This window comes from Opisthocomus hoazin, chromosome 2, assembly GCF_030867145.1.
Source record: "Opisthocomus hoazin isolate bOpiHoa1 chromosome 2, bOpiHoa1.hap1, whole genome shotgun sequence".
NCBI classification, from domain to species: Eukaryota; Metazoa; Chordata; class Aves; order Opisthocomiformes; family Opisthocomidae; genus Opisthocomus; species Opisthocomus hoazin.
This window is the reverse complement of record NC_134415.1, coordinates 68382658-68403763: the sequence shown is the minus strand read 5'-3', so window position 1 is coordinate 68403763 and position 21106 is coordinate 68382658. Positions and strand designations below refer to the sequence as shown.

At 42.8% G+C, this 21106-nt stretch overlaps 2 protein-coding genes across 4 annotated transcripts in view; one reads left to right on the top strand and one right to left on the bottom strand.

Annotated features, from left to right (window-relative positions):
* The window catches only part of MED23 (mediator complex subunit 23), a 42326-nt gene extending 32986 nt beyond the window's left edge, over window positions 1-9340 (bottom strand). For 2 of the 3 annotated variants that reach the window (XM_075414047.1, XM_075414048.1), the window contains exons 1-9: window positions 9209-9340; window positions 5962-5993; window positions 5765-5852; window positions 4858-4982; window positions 4602-4713; window positions 3726-3824; window positions 3053-3154; window positions 2174-2243; window positions 559-671 (exon numbers count right to left, since the gene is read on the bottom strand). In XM_075414047.1, the coding sequence (XP_075270162.1) occupies window positions 559-671; window positions 2174-2243; window positions 3053-3154; window positions 3726-3824; window positions 4602-4713; window positions 4858-4982; window positions 5765-5852; window positions 5962-5993; window positions 9209-9268 (801 nt within the window). In that variant the 5' untranslated portion in view covers window positions 9269-9340. The remainder of the gene's footprint in view (window positions 1-558; window positions 672-2173; window positions 2244-3052; window positions 3155-3725; window positions 3825-4601; window positions 4714-4857; window positions 4983-5764; window positions 5853-5961; window positions 5994-9208) is intronic. The other variant, XM_075414049.1, reaches the window with a different exon arrangement.
* A 6374-nt stretch (window positions 9341-15714) lies between these two features.
* ENPP3 (ectonucleotide pyrophosphatase/phosphodiesterase 3) overlaps window positions 15715-21106 on the top strand; it is a 44778-nt gene continuing 39386 nt past the window's right edge. Inside the window, exons 1-2 of the mRNA XM_009931973.2 lie at window positions 15715-15901; window positions 19652-19730. Of these exons, the coding sequence (XP_009930275.2) occupies window positions 15785-15901; window positions 19652-19730 (196 nt within the window). The 5' untranslated portion in view covers window positions 15715-15784. The remainder of the gene's footprint in view (window positions 15902-19651; window positions 19731-21106) is intronic.

Genomic DNA, 21106 nt, shown 5'->3' with positions numbered 1-21106 from the left:
AGATATACTATCTTTATATCTTATACACCTAGGATACGGGGAATGGGATGCTGGACAACATGGATTTTTGTCCTGATCCTTTACAGTTTTTAAATTCTTTCACTACACCACTATTTCACACTCAGAGTTTTAAGTTTAAATAAACTAACATATTTAAGTTTGAATTGTAAAATTATCTTTCTTATGGAGTAACAAAGGCAAAGGGCACAGAAAAGAAGAAATTATCTTCCCATTCTCTTTCATCTCCCCACTGCTAAACTAATTTTCCAATCAACTCTCTGCTCTCGCTTGCTCTCTCACACACCTCCAAAGTGCGTTAAACATCCCATGTTCTTCAGCAGCCTGGGCAGCAGTTATACTGCACACTACTTTAAAAGTCCTCCACGTATAGCTTGAAATCATTGAAATGTTTAACACAGTGAAAACATCTACATCTTCAATGATAGCCTAGCTGGAACAATCAGATACTCACCGCTGAAATTATTCCCCCCCCATCAATGATATAAAAGCTTCATATTTATTGAATGTAACATATTTAAGAAGCTTAATAAGGCATACCTTATCATATGGTAAGAGACCTTTCAAAGGAAAACGAAGGGTTGTAGGATCCAGCTTCCACGAGTTACACATGGCACCTGAGTTATTTACCACAGGAAGAAGACTACAGCGACCTACATGCAATGAAACATTATAAATTCTAAAACAGTGAAACTGGCCTACTGTTTAATCATTCTGATGCAAAAACTTGCCTTTGCCACTTTTATGCTCTCCTTACAATTCCATTGTTTAAAGCTTTTTATCATAGGATTGCTTCAGGCTGATTTTATTTTTCTAACTAATTTTCACATTATAAAACATCTAAGGAGTAAAATCCCCATTTGTTCAGACTGGGTACCCCGAAAATAGAAGTATTTGAAAATATTCATCTCAAAGTGTCCTTTTAGGTTATCAGAAGACTGTTCCATTCCCATTGCTTGACCTAGGGATTTAATTTTGGTACACTGACCCTTTCCACAAAGAAAACAGTATTACTAATTTAAGTATATAATCTGGTCTTTCCATTTTCCTTCATTCACCTTGTAAGATAAACTGGGGGCAGGATTCTGTTAATTAAACTAGTCAAATACAGGTGTCTCTACTACAATTACAGTCAGTGGAGATCTAGTCAATTCAGTCAGTGTAGGCCAATGTGATTCAGCTGATCACTTAAGAAGAGTTTTTTGTAGGGCAAATTTAGACTTGTTAATCAGTGTAGATTAGACACCTGGGATTTATTTCAGTTGCTTGAACACAAGCATCTGACCTGAGCCCCTAGTGCACCCGTGTCTTAGTATCTAAATTTAGGTGCCTCAGCTTTGATCTAAATGTCAGTTCAAATTCCATGACTTCCATCGTCCAGACTGGACATAGCACTAAGAGATGAAACAAAAAGTAAAGAAATATTTCTTTCTCCCCTTCAGCCGTATCTACACAGGTCATTTTCACATACATGAGTTGTAAAAACTTGTGTGTGATCCCTGCGAGTCATATGCATAAAAGCTATGCCACGCTTTCAGTGGGAGAATAACTACATGCTTCTGAAACACAAAATGCTTTGTAGCGTTACAGATGAATTTACATGCCTAATCTCTGCACTGAAGCAGCTCAGTTGCAATAAATCTTGCTCAGATCTAAGATAAAGTGCAGCTGTTATTAAGATACTAATTCACATAGCAAACAGAAGACATTTTTTCTTTTTGAAGAAAAAAGCAACAGGCATCACTATTGTAACAGCCGAATTTTAATCTTCAGATGTCTAGCAATAACTGAAGATGAGTTTTTCCTTCACAGAAGAGGACAGCCAGTACTCAAAGTCCATAAGCACAGAAAACCTACAGTTTTCTTAATGTCTACTGTAGTTAGAAAGTACATGGCCATGTAACAAGTAGCACGCTTCCACTACCAGCTTGTAGCGAAAAAAAAATAATCTTATCAGTATGAATTTTCCCCTCCAAAACAAAAACTTAAGAGAAGCATGCCTGAGAACAAACTGACAAGACTAAAGATACTACATGAAATATAAGCTCTGAATCACTTTGCTAAGATGAATATATGCCCCAAAAGGTTGTAAGAAAAAAACCAGTTCAAAATAAGTTAATTTATTCTGAAGTCATTCATTAAGTCATTCTCTTACCACAAATGGAATTTATTCTTGCTGTAGGTCTGAAGGTGTCCACAAAATCTGACACTAAATTACCTAGTAACTGGGTGAGAAGGAGGAAACAAAAAAAGTAAGTTAAGGGTTTAAGTTGCAGCTACTGATAAGGAATATTGAAGACTTGCACTCAAATGAGAGTTTATACATCAAACTGTGTCTCCTATGCATATTCTATTATTTCAGCACATACTATTTAGTAACAGATAATTTAAGACAAGCTTTACAATTCCTGTTCACAACAAATCTCTGCTTGTCTCTGGATTACAATTCCACTAAGACAAAGGACCTAGATTAGTACACTCTGGATTAAATCTTGGCTCAAAAGAAGTCAGAAACAGTTTTCCCATTAATTCAAGGGACTAAGGATTTTATCCTTTTCCTGACACCTAGTTGTTTTAACAGAATACAAAATTAAAAACTGGATCATCATTACATTCTTTTTGGAAGAGGTGACGATTTTCATTGCACCACAGCCCCAAAGTATTTTTACATAACTGAATTTAAACAGAAAGAAAACACTGGTCAGATATCTTGAAGCCATAGAGAACGCACAGTCTGGTAGGTAAGCATGACCTGCATTTCCAAATATATTCAACAAAACCAACTCAGTGCTTCAAGAGTTCTGAACATCAGGCCATGGGTCGAAACTATGTCACGAATTTCATGCAACAACACAAGGAGCTGCTGCTGCAATCACACCAAGACTGTATCTTAATTTACATGGCTAAACACAGAGCTTACTGTTCAACAGAAGATTTAAAATCTTCATTTAAACTTTATTCAAAAAAAAAAAAAGTAATTTTGTTTTGTGTGGAACAAAACTCCAGATTACATGATTTGGTACCATATCATTACCCAATGGGGAAGTTTTCCTTCAGGATATAGTTTTCTGATCTCTGTAACTGCAAAGTAGGCAGGTAACAAACATGCATTTCTTTCCAAAATGTAGGCTACTACCTATAAATAAAAAAAGAGATCAGTGTAAAAGACTCTGGATAAGCTAAACAAAGGTGTAGTCTGTCTACTAGTCTGAGGCAGCCCACAAAAACAAAGGTAAGAATCAAAATACTTTTTCTTAAGTTGTATTCTGATAGTACTACATTAGTTTAAAACCTGTTTTTAATTGTACAAGTGTAAGTTAGATTGTTTAAGCCTATTACTTAAGCCTATGCCTAATAAACTATGCCTGTACATCTGCCTACAAACTACTAAAAGCAATTATGACTTTTATCCACTAAGAAGAAAAATAAATTAATCTCAATATTGTACCTTATACATTTCACCTCAGGCAAGTCAAACATTGGGCCTGACTCACCATTAGGGATTTTAGTGCTTATCTATAATATTCCCCAAAAGCTCTTTGTTTACTGTATAAAATGCAATTACAGAAAAGAATTAGAGCACAGAGAGTAAGTCTTTGCTGTTGAACTGTACCAACTCCCAGAGAGCGCCATCCCAGCTATTAGAAACTCCTTCAGGACAAAAGAATGAGGCCTATCTCTACAGCAATAACACACAATTCAGTTACCTCTCTCGCTGCTAAAAGCTGCTGTACAACAGCTGAGCTCACAGTGTTTGGAATTGTTAAGATTTTCTCCAGGATCACTTTCAACAGATCACGCACACCCTAAAAGACAGCACACAAAATTAATATTCCCAGAGATTCTTTATTTTTGGCAGAAAGATTACGCAATCAATATGGTCAGACAATATTTTGACAGACAAATTAGTTGGTTGTTGCTAAGTGTCAGAAGACAGACTGCTACTGAGAATGTAAACACTAATGACATTAAACTCCTTATGGAGCTTCTCAACCCTAGGATACCCCAGACGAGAAAGTAACTGCTGAAATTTTCATGTGTACCCAAAGATATCCAACCTACAATGGCTTGTGCAGACTGACCAAAGTACAATGTTGTATTTTACTTTTTTTGCTCTAACACACTCACCAAAGCTGGTGAGGTTGTTGTCTGCAAAAGATGCATGGTTTCCTACTCCTTCTGTTATACTCTGCCAAAGATAAATCTTTCAGGACCTTTTTCCTACATAGCAACAGGGGCCAGAGCAGATGCAAGAACTTCAGCTTTAATGCTTGATAGTATTACTTTCCATGTGTACCACTACTGAAACTTCACTAGAGCTATTTAGCTTGTAAGTGAATGAGGGATTGAAGATGACTGTGTAATAGCGAAAAGAGTAAGAGGAATTACATTGTCCACACAGAATTATCTCTTAAGGTAACACTCACCTATAAAAAACCATTAAAAGTGGTCTCACTGAAATATTTTTTTCTTTCATAATCAAAGCACACTTTGAAACACTGGATGTTTCTGACATAAAATCATAAAAACAAAACCAGAAAATAACATGTCATATCACGAAGACAGTAGTGAGGGGAAGATACCTTGTAGTCTACACCTCCGATAATCTTCCGGACCAGTTTAAATGTTAATGCCCACAACTGTGTCCTTTCCCATTCAAGCGTATCTGAGTTTATCAGAGATTCACAAACCATTCTAGCAGAAGGAGACAATGCAAGAATGAATGACAGATAATAAGCACATGCTCTCCAGAATAATTTTACAATGTCATTGTAAAATACGCTCCAATATTACAACTTCCATGTATTATAATCATCGATTCATTCCAACATAGCTTACCTGGGTGGCAAAAGTCCAGTTTCTACTGCCATTGCTAAACAGTCGTAAAGAAAAGAAATTCTTTTAGGACTATGCTGGCTATGAATGAATCTTACAATCCACTGGACGCACTGTTCATGGGATTCCTGAAAAAACAGTAGAGGGGAGAAAGAATGTACTTACAGGTAGTGAAACAAACTGTCAAATTCATATAGTATCCTACCATGAAGAAATGAAACTAACAGAAGAACAAGATTGTAAATGGTAGAAGTTGTTCAGTTATCCAACATACAGTCTTCCCTTCAACTCTTCTGATTTTATTTTGAAGAAGTCCAGTTGTTCAACAGAAGTTGTCAAGTTGTCCAGTACTGGAAACACCTCCAAGCTGAAACACTGATTTCTATAGCCAATTTTGTTTTTCACGTATAAAGTTAGCACAGAATAGAGCAAAACAGAACCATTCTATATTAATGTTTCCTTTTCACAGTTACAATCAAATTCAGGGAAAACAAAGATGACTAGGTCTCCAATTACAGAAGAGTCCCTAGAGGTATCTAACTTTTGGAAGGTACTTCTTGAACATAAACATCTATTTTCTTTTTTTTTCCTTCCCTATTTATTCACTTCTACTAGAAATCCTGTAACAAACTACCTTTTTTTGTGTATTTCTTTACTGTTATACTTCCATTTGCTTATCTTTATTTGCACTGCACACCAACCTCTGCCAAACAACTGCTTAATCTTGTAAATGTCAAAACTCATCTTTTTTTCTTGCATAGTCTTCCTATATTCTTTAATGCAGCAAATCTGAAACCAGATTCTGAATGACTGGACACAGACCTTACAGCTTAAGTGTCTGTCTATGAGACAAGGCTTCACTATATTGAAAAAGTATAAAGTACATGTAAGCAACAAATTAAATGTTAACCTGAGAAAGACTGCTCCAGAACTGTCTAAAAGCACCCAGGCAGCTGATCAGTTTGGTTCTCTCATCTTCAGGAGTGTCCATAAACATACTAATGCAAATAAGAATGTTAGTTATTAGCAGGATGCAAAGAAAGAGCTCAAGAAGAAAAATACACGTATACAGAAGGTCTTGCACAAATAAACTAACATTGCACTCACCCAGGAAAAGCTTCTTCAATTACTTCCGTTTTCTGTAAGAGAAAAACCTCGAGTGAGCTATTGTGAAAAGGTTTTCTATGCATATCACACCACCAAGACGAAGCACAAAAGAGTAACAGTTGTACTGTTACGGGAATGTACCAGACAGACATATTTCTTCTGCTACACTAGACTCTTCCAAAGTTGAGATTGCTTTGTTTTCATATAAACAATATACCTTGTGGATCCAGATTAAGGCTCTTTGTTTTGGTTTGTTTTTTTCCTTCTAAACACCTAGAGATTACTTCCCAAAGTTTAAGAAATTTTTCAGTTCTGTTACTGCAGCTCTTCTTTCATACTTTGAAAAAATTAATATTTTGGAATCCCATTAAGTTTTTGTCCCACTTATATTCCATGACATTCAGTTACTCAAATAGATTATATACAGTTACTTTCTCAGCTGAGTTTAGATCCATTGATTTTTAAATTCCATTGAATGATTATATAGTCTTGTACTAGGTGAAAGACTATATGTGAATATCCAGTTTATTTCCTCTAAAATATTCCTTTTTGTTTTTTAAACTCCATTTTGCTCAAGGCCTTCTACATTATTATTATTCTATCAGCAAAGAGGTTCTGGAAAATACCATCCTAGAACTCTTTTTACCTTCTATAAGAAATTCATATTATACTCCGATATGATCTATAACTGACCACTATGTATTTTCATTTTTACGTTGTGGAAATAAGAACATGTAATAAAATAATCTTTCTGGTGCTCCTTTTCAATCATACAGTCTAGCACTGCCTGTCACTGCTACTCATAGCTTTCTCAAGAAGCAAAAGAGAAACTGGTGCTCACCTGTTTGGCACAGAAACTTAAGTAAGTTTCATTGCTGTCCATCAAGTTGGTAACAGCAGCAGTGAAAGTAACCACTTACTATTTTGTCAGTTACAGCTTCAAAAATGCAATGAAATTTTCTAAGGGCCTTTTTTCTTGTTACATAAACACTTTAGGCAAATAACATTGCTCAGAAACAGCCAATGTGACAACACAGTCAAATCACAATGTCAAACGTGAAAACATAACCTGAATGCCAGTGCCAAAATGAGATAACAAGAGGGTATAGGCAATCCACATGCTATGAGGAACTTAACACCATTCTAAGAAAAGTACATCATGCATTTTATAATGCAAACTTCAAACAGAAAGAAAACCCCAATCTTCCCTCTACTGAAATTCATCATATGGACATAATTTTCAATTACCTTTCTCTACAAGACCTATACACTCTTTCCAGTTCAGGCAGTTTGATCAGCCTCCTCTGTCCAAAAGGTCACTCAGGCTCCCGTTCAGGACATCACCAACTACTGCCACCCCAGTGTTTCAGACCATGAAGTACCCATATCTACCAAAGAAGCTCACTGATTTGTGCTCTACAAAGCAATGACTTACTGACCCAATGACTTAGGTTCATAAAGGGAAAGTCCTGTTGAACTAACTTGATGTCCTTCTATGATAAGGTCACCTGCCTGGTGGATGAAGGGAAGGCACTGGATGTAGTTCTTGTGGATTTTAGCAAGGTTTTTGATACTCTCCCTCACAGCATCCTTCTGGATAAGTTGTCCAGCTGTGGGAAAAGTAGGTCTGTGATGTACTGGGTGAAGAACTGGCTGAAGGGAGGGGCTCAAAGGGTCGTAGTGAATGGGGCTACATCTGCCTGGCGACCAGTCACCATTGGTGTCCCTCAGGGTTCAATTCCACGGCCAGTTCTGTTCGATACATTTATCAACAACCTGAATGCAGGAGTTGAATGCACCACTTGCAAGTTTACTGATGATACCAAACCTGGAGGTGCTGCTGACTCTCTTAAGGGACAAGAGGCCTTGCAGAGGGATCTAGATAGATTAGAGCACTGGGCTATGATTAATGGGATGAAATTTAATAAGTCCAAATGGCGAACTCTGCATCTAGGGTGGATGAACACCAGGCACAAGTATAAGCTGGGAGAGAGTGGCTGGAGAGCAGCCCTGCAGAAAGGGAGCTTGAGGGATCTGGGGGTGCTGGTCAGCAGCAGGCTCAGTGTGAGCTGGCAGTGTGCCCTGGCAGCCAAGAGGGCAAACCTTGTCCTGGGGTGCACCAAACACAGCATAACCGGCCAGTCAAAAGAGGCGATTGTCCTGCCATACTCAGTGTTGGTGCGGCCTCACCTTGAGTACTGTGTGCAACTCTGGGCCCCACAACTTAAGAAGGATGTGAAGGTCCTTGAATGCATCCAGAGGATGGCAACAAAGCTGGCGGCAGGACTAGAAGGCATGGCCTGTGAGGAATGGGAAAAGACTTTGGACTTGTCTGGTTTGGAGAAAAGGAGACTGAGGGGCAACCTCATTGTTCTCTACAGCTTCCTGAGGAGGGGAAGTGGAGAAGGAGGTGCTGAGCTCTTCTCCCTGGGATCCAGTGATAGGAGACGTGGCAATGCTGCACCATGGGAGGTTCAGACTGGACATTAGGAAGCATTTCTTTACTGAAGGGGTAGTCAAATACTGGACTAGATTTCCCAGAGACATGACTGATGCCCCAAGTCTGTCACTGTTTGAGAGGCATTTGGACAATGCCCTTAATAACATGCTTTAACTTTTGGTCAGCTCTGAAGTGGTCAGGCAGTTGGGCTAGATGATCTTATAGGTCCCTTCGAACTGAAATATTCTATTCTAGTCCAATGACCTACCGAACTATGCTTCATCTTGCAGGTACCATCACGTGGTTGTATTCCCACGATTTGCTCATGCCATTCTGTTGGCTGAAGAAAAATGTCTCTTCAAGACATCCACCTTCTCACAGTCTCCTTCCAAACGTCTCCTTAAACTGCTTATTCTACGGCACGCTCAGCACACTGTAACCTGGTTTCGGGCAGGCGATCTGCCTCCCCCCGCTCTGCGCCCAGTCCCGCCCCGCGCCAGTTTCCTTACGCAGCCCCAGCAAAGGGGCGTTTCAGCCCCGCGAAGCCGCCCCCCTCCGCCGGTGCCCCGGGCTCAGTCCGCGATGCCGGCGCGAACGGCCCGAACCCCCGCCGAGAAGGTGGGAGGTGTTTCACGGCACCAAGTGCGCCAGAAAGATAAAAACTCCTCTTTCTCCCCTTTTTTATCTTCCCCGGGATGCTCCCCCCCCCGCCCCGGCCCACCTCCGCCGGGCCGCAAGGCCCCGGACCAGCCCCGGGCCCGGGTTGGCCTGCCCACAAGGCGCTGCCCGCTCCGGGGACGGACTCACCACCACCTCCTCGAAGATGCTCTGTAACTGCGTCTCCATAGGCACCATGGGGATCGCCATGGCGCCGGGCCGGACCCCGCCGGGCCCTCCGTCAGGCGGAGACGGCGGCGCGGCGCCCCGTCTCCCCGCCGGAAGCTCCGTCCCGATCCCGCCCCCCCGGGAAGGGGCGGCTCGGCCCGGCCGTTCCGGCGGTCGCAGCGTTCCGGGCGGCGCCGCCCGCCTCGCCGTGCCCGGTCCGGGGCTCGGCGGGTCTGGGCACCGGGGCCTTCGGGTCCCAGCCCCGGGCCGTTTCCCTGCCGCGGCGGGGGAAGTGAGCGGGAGCCGAGGGGGGAAGGCAGCTGCCGTCTGAAGTCTGGGAGTTGGGGTTTTGTTTTTACGAAAATATTTGCTTAGGCTTCTTTGGGTTTTGAATAACCTGTTCTTAGAATAATTTGACAAAATCCATATTCTGGTTCTTACAGTGAGGGTTCCTTGCGTTCTTATGAGACTACAGTTTGCTGTAGTTACTAAAACGTTAGAATTATTATTTCCCATAAAAAGTCATAAAGTTAGGATAAACTGAAAATGCGTTTGGTTGGAAACGTCTGAGGATGCTTCGTACATGCGCAGTGGTTTTTAGATTTCAGATAAATGTAGAATGCCAAGTCAAGGCAGTTTTAGCGCTTTGTGTCCCTGCGGGGTGGGCACCGCGCTCCCGAGCTGCCCGCGGCTGCTGGGCAGCACCGGCGCTGAGCCCGCGTTCAGCCGCGGCCGGTGGCTGGCACAGGCTGGCGTCTGCGGCGGAGAGACCAAGCTGGTCATCCCGAATCCCAGCGGCTGGGTGACGGCCTCAGAGCAGCGAGAAATCAACCTTCCCAGGCTTGGAGCAGAGTGGACAGTAACAGGGCATTACCCGTAGGTGAAAAGCTTACGTGGAACTGGATAGAGGATTATTGTAAACGCAAACAGCTTTTATGTAAACAGGCCCGGAAGAACAGATAACTTAGGCAATGAGAAATGTTATAAATAAATTTTCAAAGTACACCAGGAGATTGTGATATGCGGGGCACCAGGACTTGCGCAGCTAGTGGAGACATGTGCTGTAGCCAACGTGACTGAAGTCAGTGCATTCTTCTTAGTAACAGGAAATACTTGTTTGGGAAACAAATAATGCTTACCTGTACAGTATTTAGCTCTGTATACAAGTAATGAGTCGTCACTGGAAACAGAGAGGCTATAAGATAGAGGAAGGTCCATTTGTGCTTGCTCGTGTTGCTCTTACGATTGTGTTGCCCTCAGTCTTAACACAAAGCTATTTCTTCTGTGAGAAATGTTCATTATACTCCTCACTGTGTGCTTATGTAAAGTGTGTTGCAGTACAATCTGACATGTGCTTGGATGTCCAGGCAACGTCTCATGTCAGTACTTGCCCACCCTGGGCAGACTGGCTCAGGGTAGGTATTTACACTAATTCTATGCCAAGCTACTAATCCATTCCCATAGTGACCCATAATAAGACTGGAAATCAAGCCCCTAAGAGGTTGTTTTACTCGTCATTATGTCTTACGCTTATTTTGAGGACCAGTCTGCTATTCTAACTTTTATCTGCTTTAGTGCTTGGTCACCCTCACAGGCCAACAGACGTGCCTAACCATGCCTTGGGCTCCAGATCTTGATTCAGTCTTAGTATGTACTAAGCCACAATCTGTCCACAACTTTGTGCCTAATGTGACTCTATCTTGATTTTAGGTCATTAACCAACCTTTGTTCTAAACTGTGCTTACCATGCCACCCCAAATCTAATCCTTATTAGACAGACTTGGTCTAACTTTAACTAGAGTCCTGGTCCGCAACTTGGCCCAAATGCTAGACTCATTTTTGAGTTTTAAAACTGGACCACGTGGTAGCCTTGAACCCCATAAGAGATCCAAATGATGATTTATCTCCTAAATTAACCCCTCATCTAACCCGATCTCATTTTAACAAAACTGAACTACCTATGATCCTGCATTTGGCAGAGAATCATAAAATCATGGCACGGTTTGGATTGAAAGGAACCTTAAAAATCATCTAGTTCCAAATCCCCTGCCATGGGTAGGGTCACGTTCCACTAGACCAGGTTGCTCAAAGCCCCGCCCAACCTAGTCTTGAACACTTCCAGGGAGGGGGCAGCCAGAGCGTCTCTGAGCAACCTATGGCAGTGCCTCCCCACCCTCATAGTAAATAATTTCTTTCTTATATCTAATCTGAATCTATCCTCTTTCAGCTTGAAGCCATTACCCATTGCCCTATCGCTACATGCCCTTGTAAAAAGTCCCTCTTCAGCTTTCTTGTAGGCCCCCTTCAGGTATTGGAAGGCTGCTGCAAGATCTCCCGGAAGCATTCTCTTCTCCAGGCTGAACAGCCCCAACTCTCTCAACCTTTCCTCGTGGCAAGAGGTGTTCCAGCCCTCTGATCGTTTTTGTGGCCCTCCTCTGGACCTGTTCCAACAGGTCCATGTCCTTCTTGTGCTGAGGGCTCCAGAGCTGGACGCAGGACTCCAGGTGGGGTCTCACCAGAGTGGAGTAGAGGGACAGAATCACCTCCCTTGACCTGCTGGCCGAGGTGCTTTTGATGCAGCCCAGGAAGCAGTTTGCCTTCTGGGCTGTGAGCACACACTGCTTGGTCATGCTGAGCTTCTTGTCAACCAGCACCCCCAAGTCCTCCTCCTCAGGGCTGCTCTCAATCCATTCTCCACCCAGCCCGTATTTGTGCTTGGGGTTGCCCCGACCCACGTGCAGGACCTTGCTCTTGGACTTGCTGAACTTCATGAGGGTCACCTGGGCCCACCTCTCCAGCCTTTCCAGGTCCTGATGGTTGGCATCCCTTCCTTCCAGTGTGTCGACCGCACCACACAGCTTGGTGTTGTCAGCAGACTTGCTGAGGTCCTTGCAATGGTCCTTGCCATTGTAAGCTTCCATTCTCCTGCATTATTGGCTCCCTTCCCTTCTGTGTGTGCCAGTGGGGGAGTTTTTTGATGTTTGGCCATGGGCTGTGGATCCACTGCAGACTGCGCTTGGAAACAGCTGTCTACCTCCTTGCCAGCCTCCCTGATGTTTTGCAGTCTTCTCACTGCCTCCTTGCACCTCAGGCACCTGCTGCAGGAGGTTCTACCCCTGGGCACAGCGTTTGCAGGCAGGTCTGCCACCTGTCCCTGCCCCAGGAGAAAGGTCTAGGCACTTTCTGCAGCCTGAGGTCTGCCCTGTGGCCTCTTCCTTCAGCAGCTCCATCTGGGCAGAGGCATTGGCCGCCGCTGGGGTAGGTGGTGCAGAGCCCCACAGCCGGAGCTGCAGCCTTTGCACTCAGACGAGTGCCCACCATTCTGCCTTGAGGGCCAGGTAGGATGAGTGCCCTTGACCTATTTTATTTTATCAGTGAGAAATTTCATAGAGATTAATCACGTGGGCAGTGGTGTTTGTGAGAAGAGAGCAACGATTCGGCAAAAGTAGCAAAGCCAAATATATAAGATCACGTCTTGTTCCATTTGGTAAATTATTTTCTCTGATATCGGTAGGAGCAGAATTTCACCCTGGGTGCCTACACCGATGATTCACACTCTTAGAGGTCAAATTTGCTACTTCTGTAAATTTATGTACTGGTTTTGGCTGGGATGTGGTTAATTTTTTTCATAGTAGCTTCTATGGTGCTGTGTTTTGGATTTGTGATGAAAACCATGTTGATAACACCCCCCTGGTTTAGCTGTTGCTGAGCAGCACTTGCACAGCCTCAGGGCCTTTCCTTCGAGGAGGCTGAGGGTGCACAGAGACTGGGAGGGGGCACAGCCGGGACAGCTGACCCCAGCTGACCCCAGCGATACCCCACGCCGTATGACATCGTGCTCAGCAATAAAACCTTGAGGAAAAAAAAGAGGAAGGGACAGTTGGACGTGTGGGCGTTTGTCTTCCCAAGTAGCTGTTACCTGTGATGGAGCCCTGCTTTCCTGGAGGTGGCTGAACAGCTGCCTGCCGATGGGAAGCAGTGATGAATTCCTGGCTTTGCTTTGCTTCTGTGTGCAGCTTTGCTTTACCTGTTAAACTGTCTGTATGTCAACTCACAAGTTTTCTCATTTTTACCCTTCCAGTTCTCCCCCCCCGTCCCACTGGGCGGGAGTGAGTGAGCAGCTGCGTGGGGCCGAGCTGCCTACCCAGCTTAACCCACAACCGTGTTTTTTGGCACCCAGCGCGGGGCCAGAGGAGTTTGAAATAACAACAGCATTGATCGGAACGTGCTGGACCAGATTTATAGCTGTCACAGCTGTTTAGCTATTAATTAGCAGGCTCCTGCGCTTGCCAGGGGACTTGCTTGCTTTGCTGTATGTTACAGTCTAGGGATTATCAGTGGCTGCTGCTTGCTGCGCTGCTTATCATCTTCCTTTGCTGCGCCTGCAAACATTTTCCTTAACAGCACTTGGCCGTGTGCCTGGGCTGGCGTATGGCCAGGGCATTGCTGCTGTTCCTGTTACTGCTGTAGCAGGCACGCTGTACCTACAGTCTGAACTCCAGCTGAAGGGACTGTGACCTGTGAGTAACTCCCTGCCGGAGCAGATAGACCCGAAAGCATCTGTGGCTGTGGATGGGTCCACAGGTACACTTCTGAAGGGACTGAAGCCCATGCATAAGTCCATGCCAGAGCATGGGCAAGGGGAAGAGTTCATTGCAATATTAAACCTTATAGCCTGGTTCAAAGTGATACCCGTAAATGTAATGTGTTTCCTGTTTTGAGGAGACAGGAAAGCTCTAAGATAAAGAGGCTCCTAAATAGCGCTACATAGACAAACTTTACTTGCTGTTTTGAGAAGACAGGAAAGCTCTAAGCTAGGGAGACTCCTAAATAATTCTACCCCAGACAGCTCAGCCTTGGGAGGGCAGATGCACCAAGCTACAGAGATAAAGAGGCACCAAGAGGGCAACAAGACCAGAGCAAAACAACCTGGAAGGACATGGTATACTGATCTGAGAACTGAGTTTGTGCAGAAACAAAGGTCATCCAGCGGACACTGTGATGAGGAGTACAAGCCTTTATCTTGAGACCCCCAAAGACCACCTGAGGACCCTAACAGACATGCATGAAAGACATTACCATATGCTAATTAGTTATTGGAAAAGTCATGAATATGCTAAGCATTTCTCAGAAATATAAAGAATATGTACATTGTAATTGTATTTAACCTGAAACGACAGGGTGTTTAGTGCACACGTTTGGAGGAGAGATCCCCCATGTGCCCAGCGCAGTAATAAAGAATACCTGCTTAATAGTCGGAAGACTATTGAGTCTTCAGTTCTGGCTTTTCAAGGCATCAAAAGGGACCAGGCATAGAGATTGTAATGGATATAACTTTGAATTGTTGTAAACCATTGTCTGAGTTGTGTGTTATGGAAGGACTATAGCAGGAACCACCTGAACAGAGGACAAGCCTGACAAGAAGCTCTGCAAGTGTGACCCAACCTGAATAGTTTTCAACAGCAGTACCTCCACACAACACACTGCCTCTCCTGTCCCGAGCAACCACCGTAACAGATGGAACTCAGGTCACAGAAGAAGTGAACTCAATGTACATTGTATGGACATTTTACAGGGGTGGCCCATAGATGACGGGAATGATATCTATGTATCAAAGGATGGGCGGGGGAGAAAGGGGTTGGTTAATGGGAAGGTATTGGACAATGTGGGACATGAACATGGCACAAATGGTGTAGAATAAGGGGCAGAGATTGTACCGATTTGGGCTTGGATGCTCTTCATACCAGCTCGTATAGTACTATGTTTTGTATTTGTTTTTATCATTAGAAACATTATAAAATTATTTATTATAAATTACAACTCGTGGTGCTCAACTTTAGAATCAGATCAACATGTGAATAGTTACACTTGCATAGCCCTAGTAGGCTGTGAAGGTACATTTTCATAACAAACAACCCTTACCTTCACCACCAAACTGAAAAACAAATAAATTTCATGTTGTACTTACGGCATTTTTATTGTTTATTGTATTTGATTTGGCTGTTTTGTTTTTAGTAAGTACGTCTATCACTACTGAAAAAATATATAACAAGCTGAAAGAAGTATGTGACAAAGATGGATTGAGCAATCCTCTGGTGCTAAAAAAGAGAATGGACCTGAAAACATAGGCGTGACAGAGCAGGAGTTAAGAAACTGCTTTCGTTTTGGTTTCCTTTAACATACTTAACACTTTCTTTGAAGATAACAAATACTTTGCATGACAAGCTTTTAAATAAATGGTTGAGTACTTGGATTTCTGTCATTTTTGCATTTTATTGCTTAGCAACGTATTACTCCTGATCTCCAGTTAAGAGTTTACCTAATGCCCTCCTTATCTTGCGATGTGACAGGTTCTCCGCACACAGATAATGCTTTTCAGCCTTTGACCTTTCCGAGTCGCTTTCCTGCTTACTTTGGCTTCCTGAGAACCTACCACTGATGCAAAAGCTAGGATCTCATTAAAAAACTGTGGGCAAAGTACATACACGCTTGAAGCAGGAACAGTGTGTTAGCGGCAGCTCAGCCAGCCGGGGGGGCTGAGGGACAGGCCTCGGCGAGATGGAGCTCCAGGATGGTCTCGTCAGGCACCACAGTGGACATCTGGACGAGGTGTCTTTAAAACCAACCGAGTCTGTGAAGAAGAAAAAACTCCTGAAATACCAAGTCATCTGTGCTGTAAGTAGGTGCTGTCCTTCGGGGCTACCGGTTTGCCAGTTCTCAGGTCTGCAGACTGTTGAGAAGTTTCACTGTATCGATGCAATGGGTCAGGGTAGCTCAGTAATCGGTGCCTGAAGTTTTACAGCACGAATGCACTAACTTCACTGGCGGGTTTCGAAAAGTTTTTCTGGCACTTACCAAGACAACTTGTTTTTTTCTGACCGTTAACTGCAGTTTTTGTTTTACTACGATACCCTGACAGTTCTTTTGCACGGCAAAGACTTTGCTTCAATACTTTATTTTATACGTTTTGTTTAAAACGGAGGTGTTCGTCGCCAAAGCAGCCGCAGTTCTTTTTCGCTTATTTTTATCTTTGGCTTTGTCATTAGCAAAACAGAACGTGTAGGCAAGGCGTTGGTGACAAGCATCAGGAAGCAAGGCATGGGAAAAGACCAGTGAACCGTTTCCTACAGTGTTGTCAGTCCCACGTCTCCAATATCCTGTCAACTCTTTCCCTATTCCCCAGGGCTTTGAATCATGCAGCCGACTTGTACATAATAGCGTGTAGGGTTTTTGTTATGTTTTAAAAATCTTTTTGTTGTAGCCAACACGCAGTTTTAAGGTTCTGTTTGTGACCACAGAAGAAACATTAAATGCGTGTGTGTGTATATATATATACACACATACATGTACATGTATATGTTTGTACAAGCTCTTGCATCTGTAAATTGGCATTTAGAGAAAATGACAGGTACTGATTTTGGAAAGACTCAAAGCTTAATTTTGAAAACAGGTCTATGAGAGAGAGAGTCAAGTTGTGATACTCTTCAGCCCTGTGTCATCAGAACAATTCACATAGTACAACTTCCTATTTAATGCTGCGTTGTGCAAAGGATTGCATAAAATATGAGGGAAATATTGGAAATTGAGAAAAAAGAGAAGATAAAATAACAGACTTTTTTCTTTAGGTCTTCAGTAAAAATAAATGAATCATGAGAAACAACGTGGGAAAAATATCTAACTATGAAGGAATGTAAATTACACTTTCAAGAGGTGTTTGGAAGAGTAAAGTGAGAAATTTAAGTATCCTAAAACATACTTGTTCTTCCAAATGCACTAGTTTTCAGATGCCTGCCTATATGAAAAAAAAGAAAATCTAAATATTGGAAGCATAAACTGTTAATATTCTGCACAATTTATCTACATTTTTGATAAGCTATATGCATGAAATACTTCCTTGGTAACTTTTTCCTGAAAGCTTAGGCAGAGAATTGTGTACCCACAAATAGCAGTCACACTGTCTAGTAAGTCCTCCAGAGAACAGAGCATATGCATTAGGAATAATTTTTTTATGAAGTAGTAGCCATAGTCCTGAATTTAGACATAGAGGTTAGCTGTGGAAAGTCTGAGGATTTTAATAGGTGCTACCAATGTTATTTCACCTTAAGGGTGAATGTCCCAAAATTAAGGGTCTTTGCGTAAATGCTATAATAAATGCGGCATCTCATCTGTATACCTGCTATGAGTTTTGGGTTTTTACTTCAGCTCTCTCATTGCTTGCAGCAGTGGGAATGTTTGCTGCTGTAGCAGCTGTACTTTAATTTCGTAGCGTCTATTTATTTCAGTTACAAATATGAGTTTCAACGAAGATGGAGGGTAAAACCATCATGAACTTTAAGGTGAAGACTGCATACCCTGGTAATTGGGCTGATCTGTACTCAGGGAAACAGAGCCTCTCAGGTTACCCTGATGGTGTTATCCTCCCTGCCTAGAGAGAGTGGCCGTGGTTCTAGCCCAAGTGCACCCCCTGATTCTCAGTCCTTGCTGACTGGATGTAGGATTAAACTGCTGCCTTCACGCCTGGGACCTCTCCTCAAAAGACTTCAGCATTTCTGCCACTTTGGGCAACCTTTCCAAACCAGTTTATCCCATCTCTCTTACCCAGTTCTCTCAGCAATTCCGTTTCCGTTCCTACTTTTGAGTATTCTGCACAAAAACCATGGAGTGAGCAGCAGGAAGAAAGTAAAGGTGGGAGAGAGCAGGCATGAAGGGAGTAACTTTGGTGTTGCTGGTGTTTGGTGTTGCTTGGGAAAAAATCAGTGACGTGAGGCTGGAGAGGGTGGGCAGCAAGGAAGAGACAAGAAATTCTTGAGCGTGGTCGGAGGGAGAATAGCGGAAGGATGAGAAAGTGAGGGGTCTGGAAGGAGCCCCTCAGACTGCGTCTATCCAGAGGAAGAGGTACATGCTGCGCCAGACCCACAGTTGAGTCTCCTGATGGTTCCTGTTAGAGGACTAGTTGGCGTGTGCTGCACTCTGACTTTCTGGCTTGCGTGCCTGCATCTTCCTGGCCTATGGGAAGGAATAATGTGTGCTTAGACTGTCCTAGTGTGGAGCTGCTCCACGCCCAAACTGTACACTCACTCCAGACAATTGGGCAGCCCTCCCTGCTGCCGTTCTTCTGCCCAGCCCCTGCAAGACAGGACAGGCGCAAACAAAGAGCATAAGGTGTTTTTGTGAGCAGGGATGGGCAAAAAGTCACAGGATGGCGTATGTGCACTTGGTTGTGTCCTACTCACACATAGAGTTTTTCTCAGCTCCTTATAATTGCTGTAGTCTCAGTTAAGAGGTTCCACTGCAGTAATACTGAGCATGAGAGTAAGCGTCTCTTGTTTCTGCTTTGTTTTGAATCATAGTACTTACTAGTGCCTGCTGGTCCCTGGAAATGGCAGGAGGCGAAAAAAGGCTTTGGGGCAAAAAAAGGAAGTAAACTGGGCTGGTTTGTGGTGATTTTCTGTGATATACATTTTCTTTCCCACTTTTGCTTTAGTGAAGTGGAAAGTGCATGCACTATGAAATACTCCAAGAGGGTTGTCACTTTTCACACCCCCTTTCAGCCAGCAAACATCGCCATTCATCTTGAGCATCTGTTTCGCTGATAGAGGCTTCCTCAGCTCTGTTGCAATCTCCCAAGCGTGATGCTGTTTTCTGTTCTGGGGTTTCCTTGGGCTGTTTGTCTCTTTCCAGTTTCCGCTAACCTCACTAACGGGGTGACTTATGACTAGAAACTGGCATGTGGATGAAAATTTGACACTTGCAGCCTCAATCCAGCTGAGTCTCTTAAGAAATCCCCACGAGAATTTCAGGACAATACAGAAGTTAAACAAGGCACTTTCCTTCTCTTTACGCAGATTAAGAATTTGCAAAACAGGTAAATATATTGATTAATTTGATACCATGAAAAGCTGGAGTTGAAGACTCAATAATCGGAAGACTATTAAGCAGGTATTCTTTGTTACGGCGCCAAGCACACGGGGGATGTCTCCTCCAAACATGCACGCCAAACACCCTGTCATTTCAGGTTAAATACAATGACAATGTACATATACATATTCATTATATTTCGAGAAATACTTAGCATATTCTTGACTTTTCCGAGAACTAATTGTGGAAATTTTACATTCACGGGTATCAATTCCTACTAGATTTTCCCCAGCAAGCACTTCCCTTATTACAACATGGGACTGGCCATAGGTTAAAAGTGCGGTATTAAGGCGTTGGCTTGTAAGCAGTTCACAGGATCATTATTCTTGTGCCTCTCCTATCTCCAGGCTCAGAATGTCTCCATTTTTTCGATGGACCAGTTCAGAGAAATGATTAGTTCATAAGAAATCATACATTCGTAGAAATAATAACCACACAGTTGATTTCTGATAAACGTAACAGTTTATCGCAGTTGTGAACTTTAATTTTCCTGTGTCTGTGTGACAGGTTCTGCTGTGTGCTTTGGTGGTTGTATCCCTGGGACTAGGTTTAGGACTAGGACTGAACCGTGGAGACCAGGAGCAAGGTATGTTTATGATGCTTTCAGCGCAATTACCACTGAAGCTAGAGCTGTTGAAGGCCTTCAGCAGAGGCTATTTTATAGCATAATGTAAATGTTCTGTGAAAACTCACCACCTGTGAAAATAAAGTTCTTGCATTTTTCAATTTGGATTGTATAAAAACTGCACACTCACAGTCTATACTTGAAAAACCTATCCTAAACCACTGAGTCCCTTGCTTCTCTTTCCAGGAGTGTTAAACATTGTTCACAACAGGTTTGGAAATTTTATTATAATAATACTTCTAGCAAATTTGAGATAGGAGTTATCTTATTACATACAATATCTTGCAATTATTTAAGCAATGTGTTTTGTACAACAGATACCATTGGACCATCTTTGGGATTCACGCTTTCAGTACGTTTGGCATAGTTCAGGTGGCTAATGGTAAAACTGATTATGAATTTTCTCTGAAAACTTCAGTTTCTGAAAAAATATGGTAAAAAGAGATAATGCTTTGATTTGGTGGAATGTAATTTTTCAGTTAGAAAAACAAAGTAGCATTTAGATGTCAGGAGGTCAAGCTGGATGAGAACAAACACACTACATGGTGAATTAAATAAAACACTTCCTTTAGAATCAAAACAATAGTACTCTTATACTGGAGAAGTTCAAGGAAGCTCAGTCCCTTTCTCATTCCCAATCACAAGTTGAACTGGTTTACCTACTTATTCATCAGGTCTTGACTCCTGAGATCTTTCAGTGCTATTGGCCTAGCAAATAGGATGAGATGGAACTGTGATTGCTTTTTGATGATGCGTATGTTGTATTACAGCTTCCTGTGTAAAATATGTAGATACCTACAGCTTTAGTCTTCACTGACATTTACCGGAGGAAAAGGAATTTACCTTGGTCGTAGTTGTAGTTAGTGAAAGATGCCACCAAATCAGCATGTTAGCATTTTGGTGCCTCTGACTGCAGGTGTCACAGGGCAACGCTAAACGGGGACTGACTGACTTTATTTGCTGCTTTCATAACCAGATCTACCTGGGAAAGATGAATTAGCAATGCACGGTATTACACTGTTTAGGACCACGCACCTTTGTACGGTTGCATTTGCTACGGGGGCAGTGGGGAAGAGTGTTGCTGTTCAGGAGCAACGGGAGTCTCAGTTGAGATGGGTGCTGGGGGCTTGTGGTCTCAGGAGGAAGGGCCTGGAAAGGAGTCAGGAGGACCTGTCATTCTGTATGTTTAAAAATTGGCACAGAGTTTGCATTTGATGATAGTACAATTGGTTCTGCTTATATACTCAAGGTAAATTTCCTTGTAGCTTCTGTAATTGAAGTGACTATTCCAAATAAAAATTAATGAAATACTAATTTCCTGACCTTGCATAGTTATG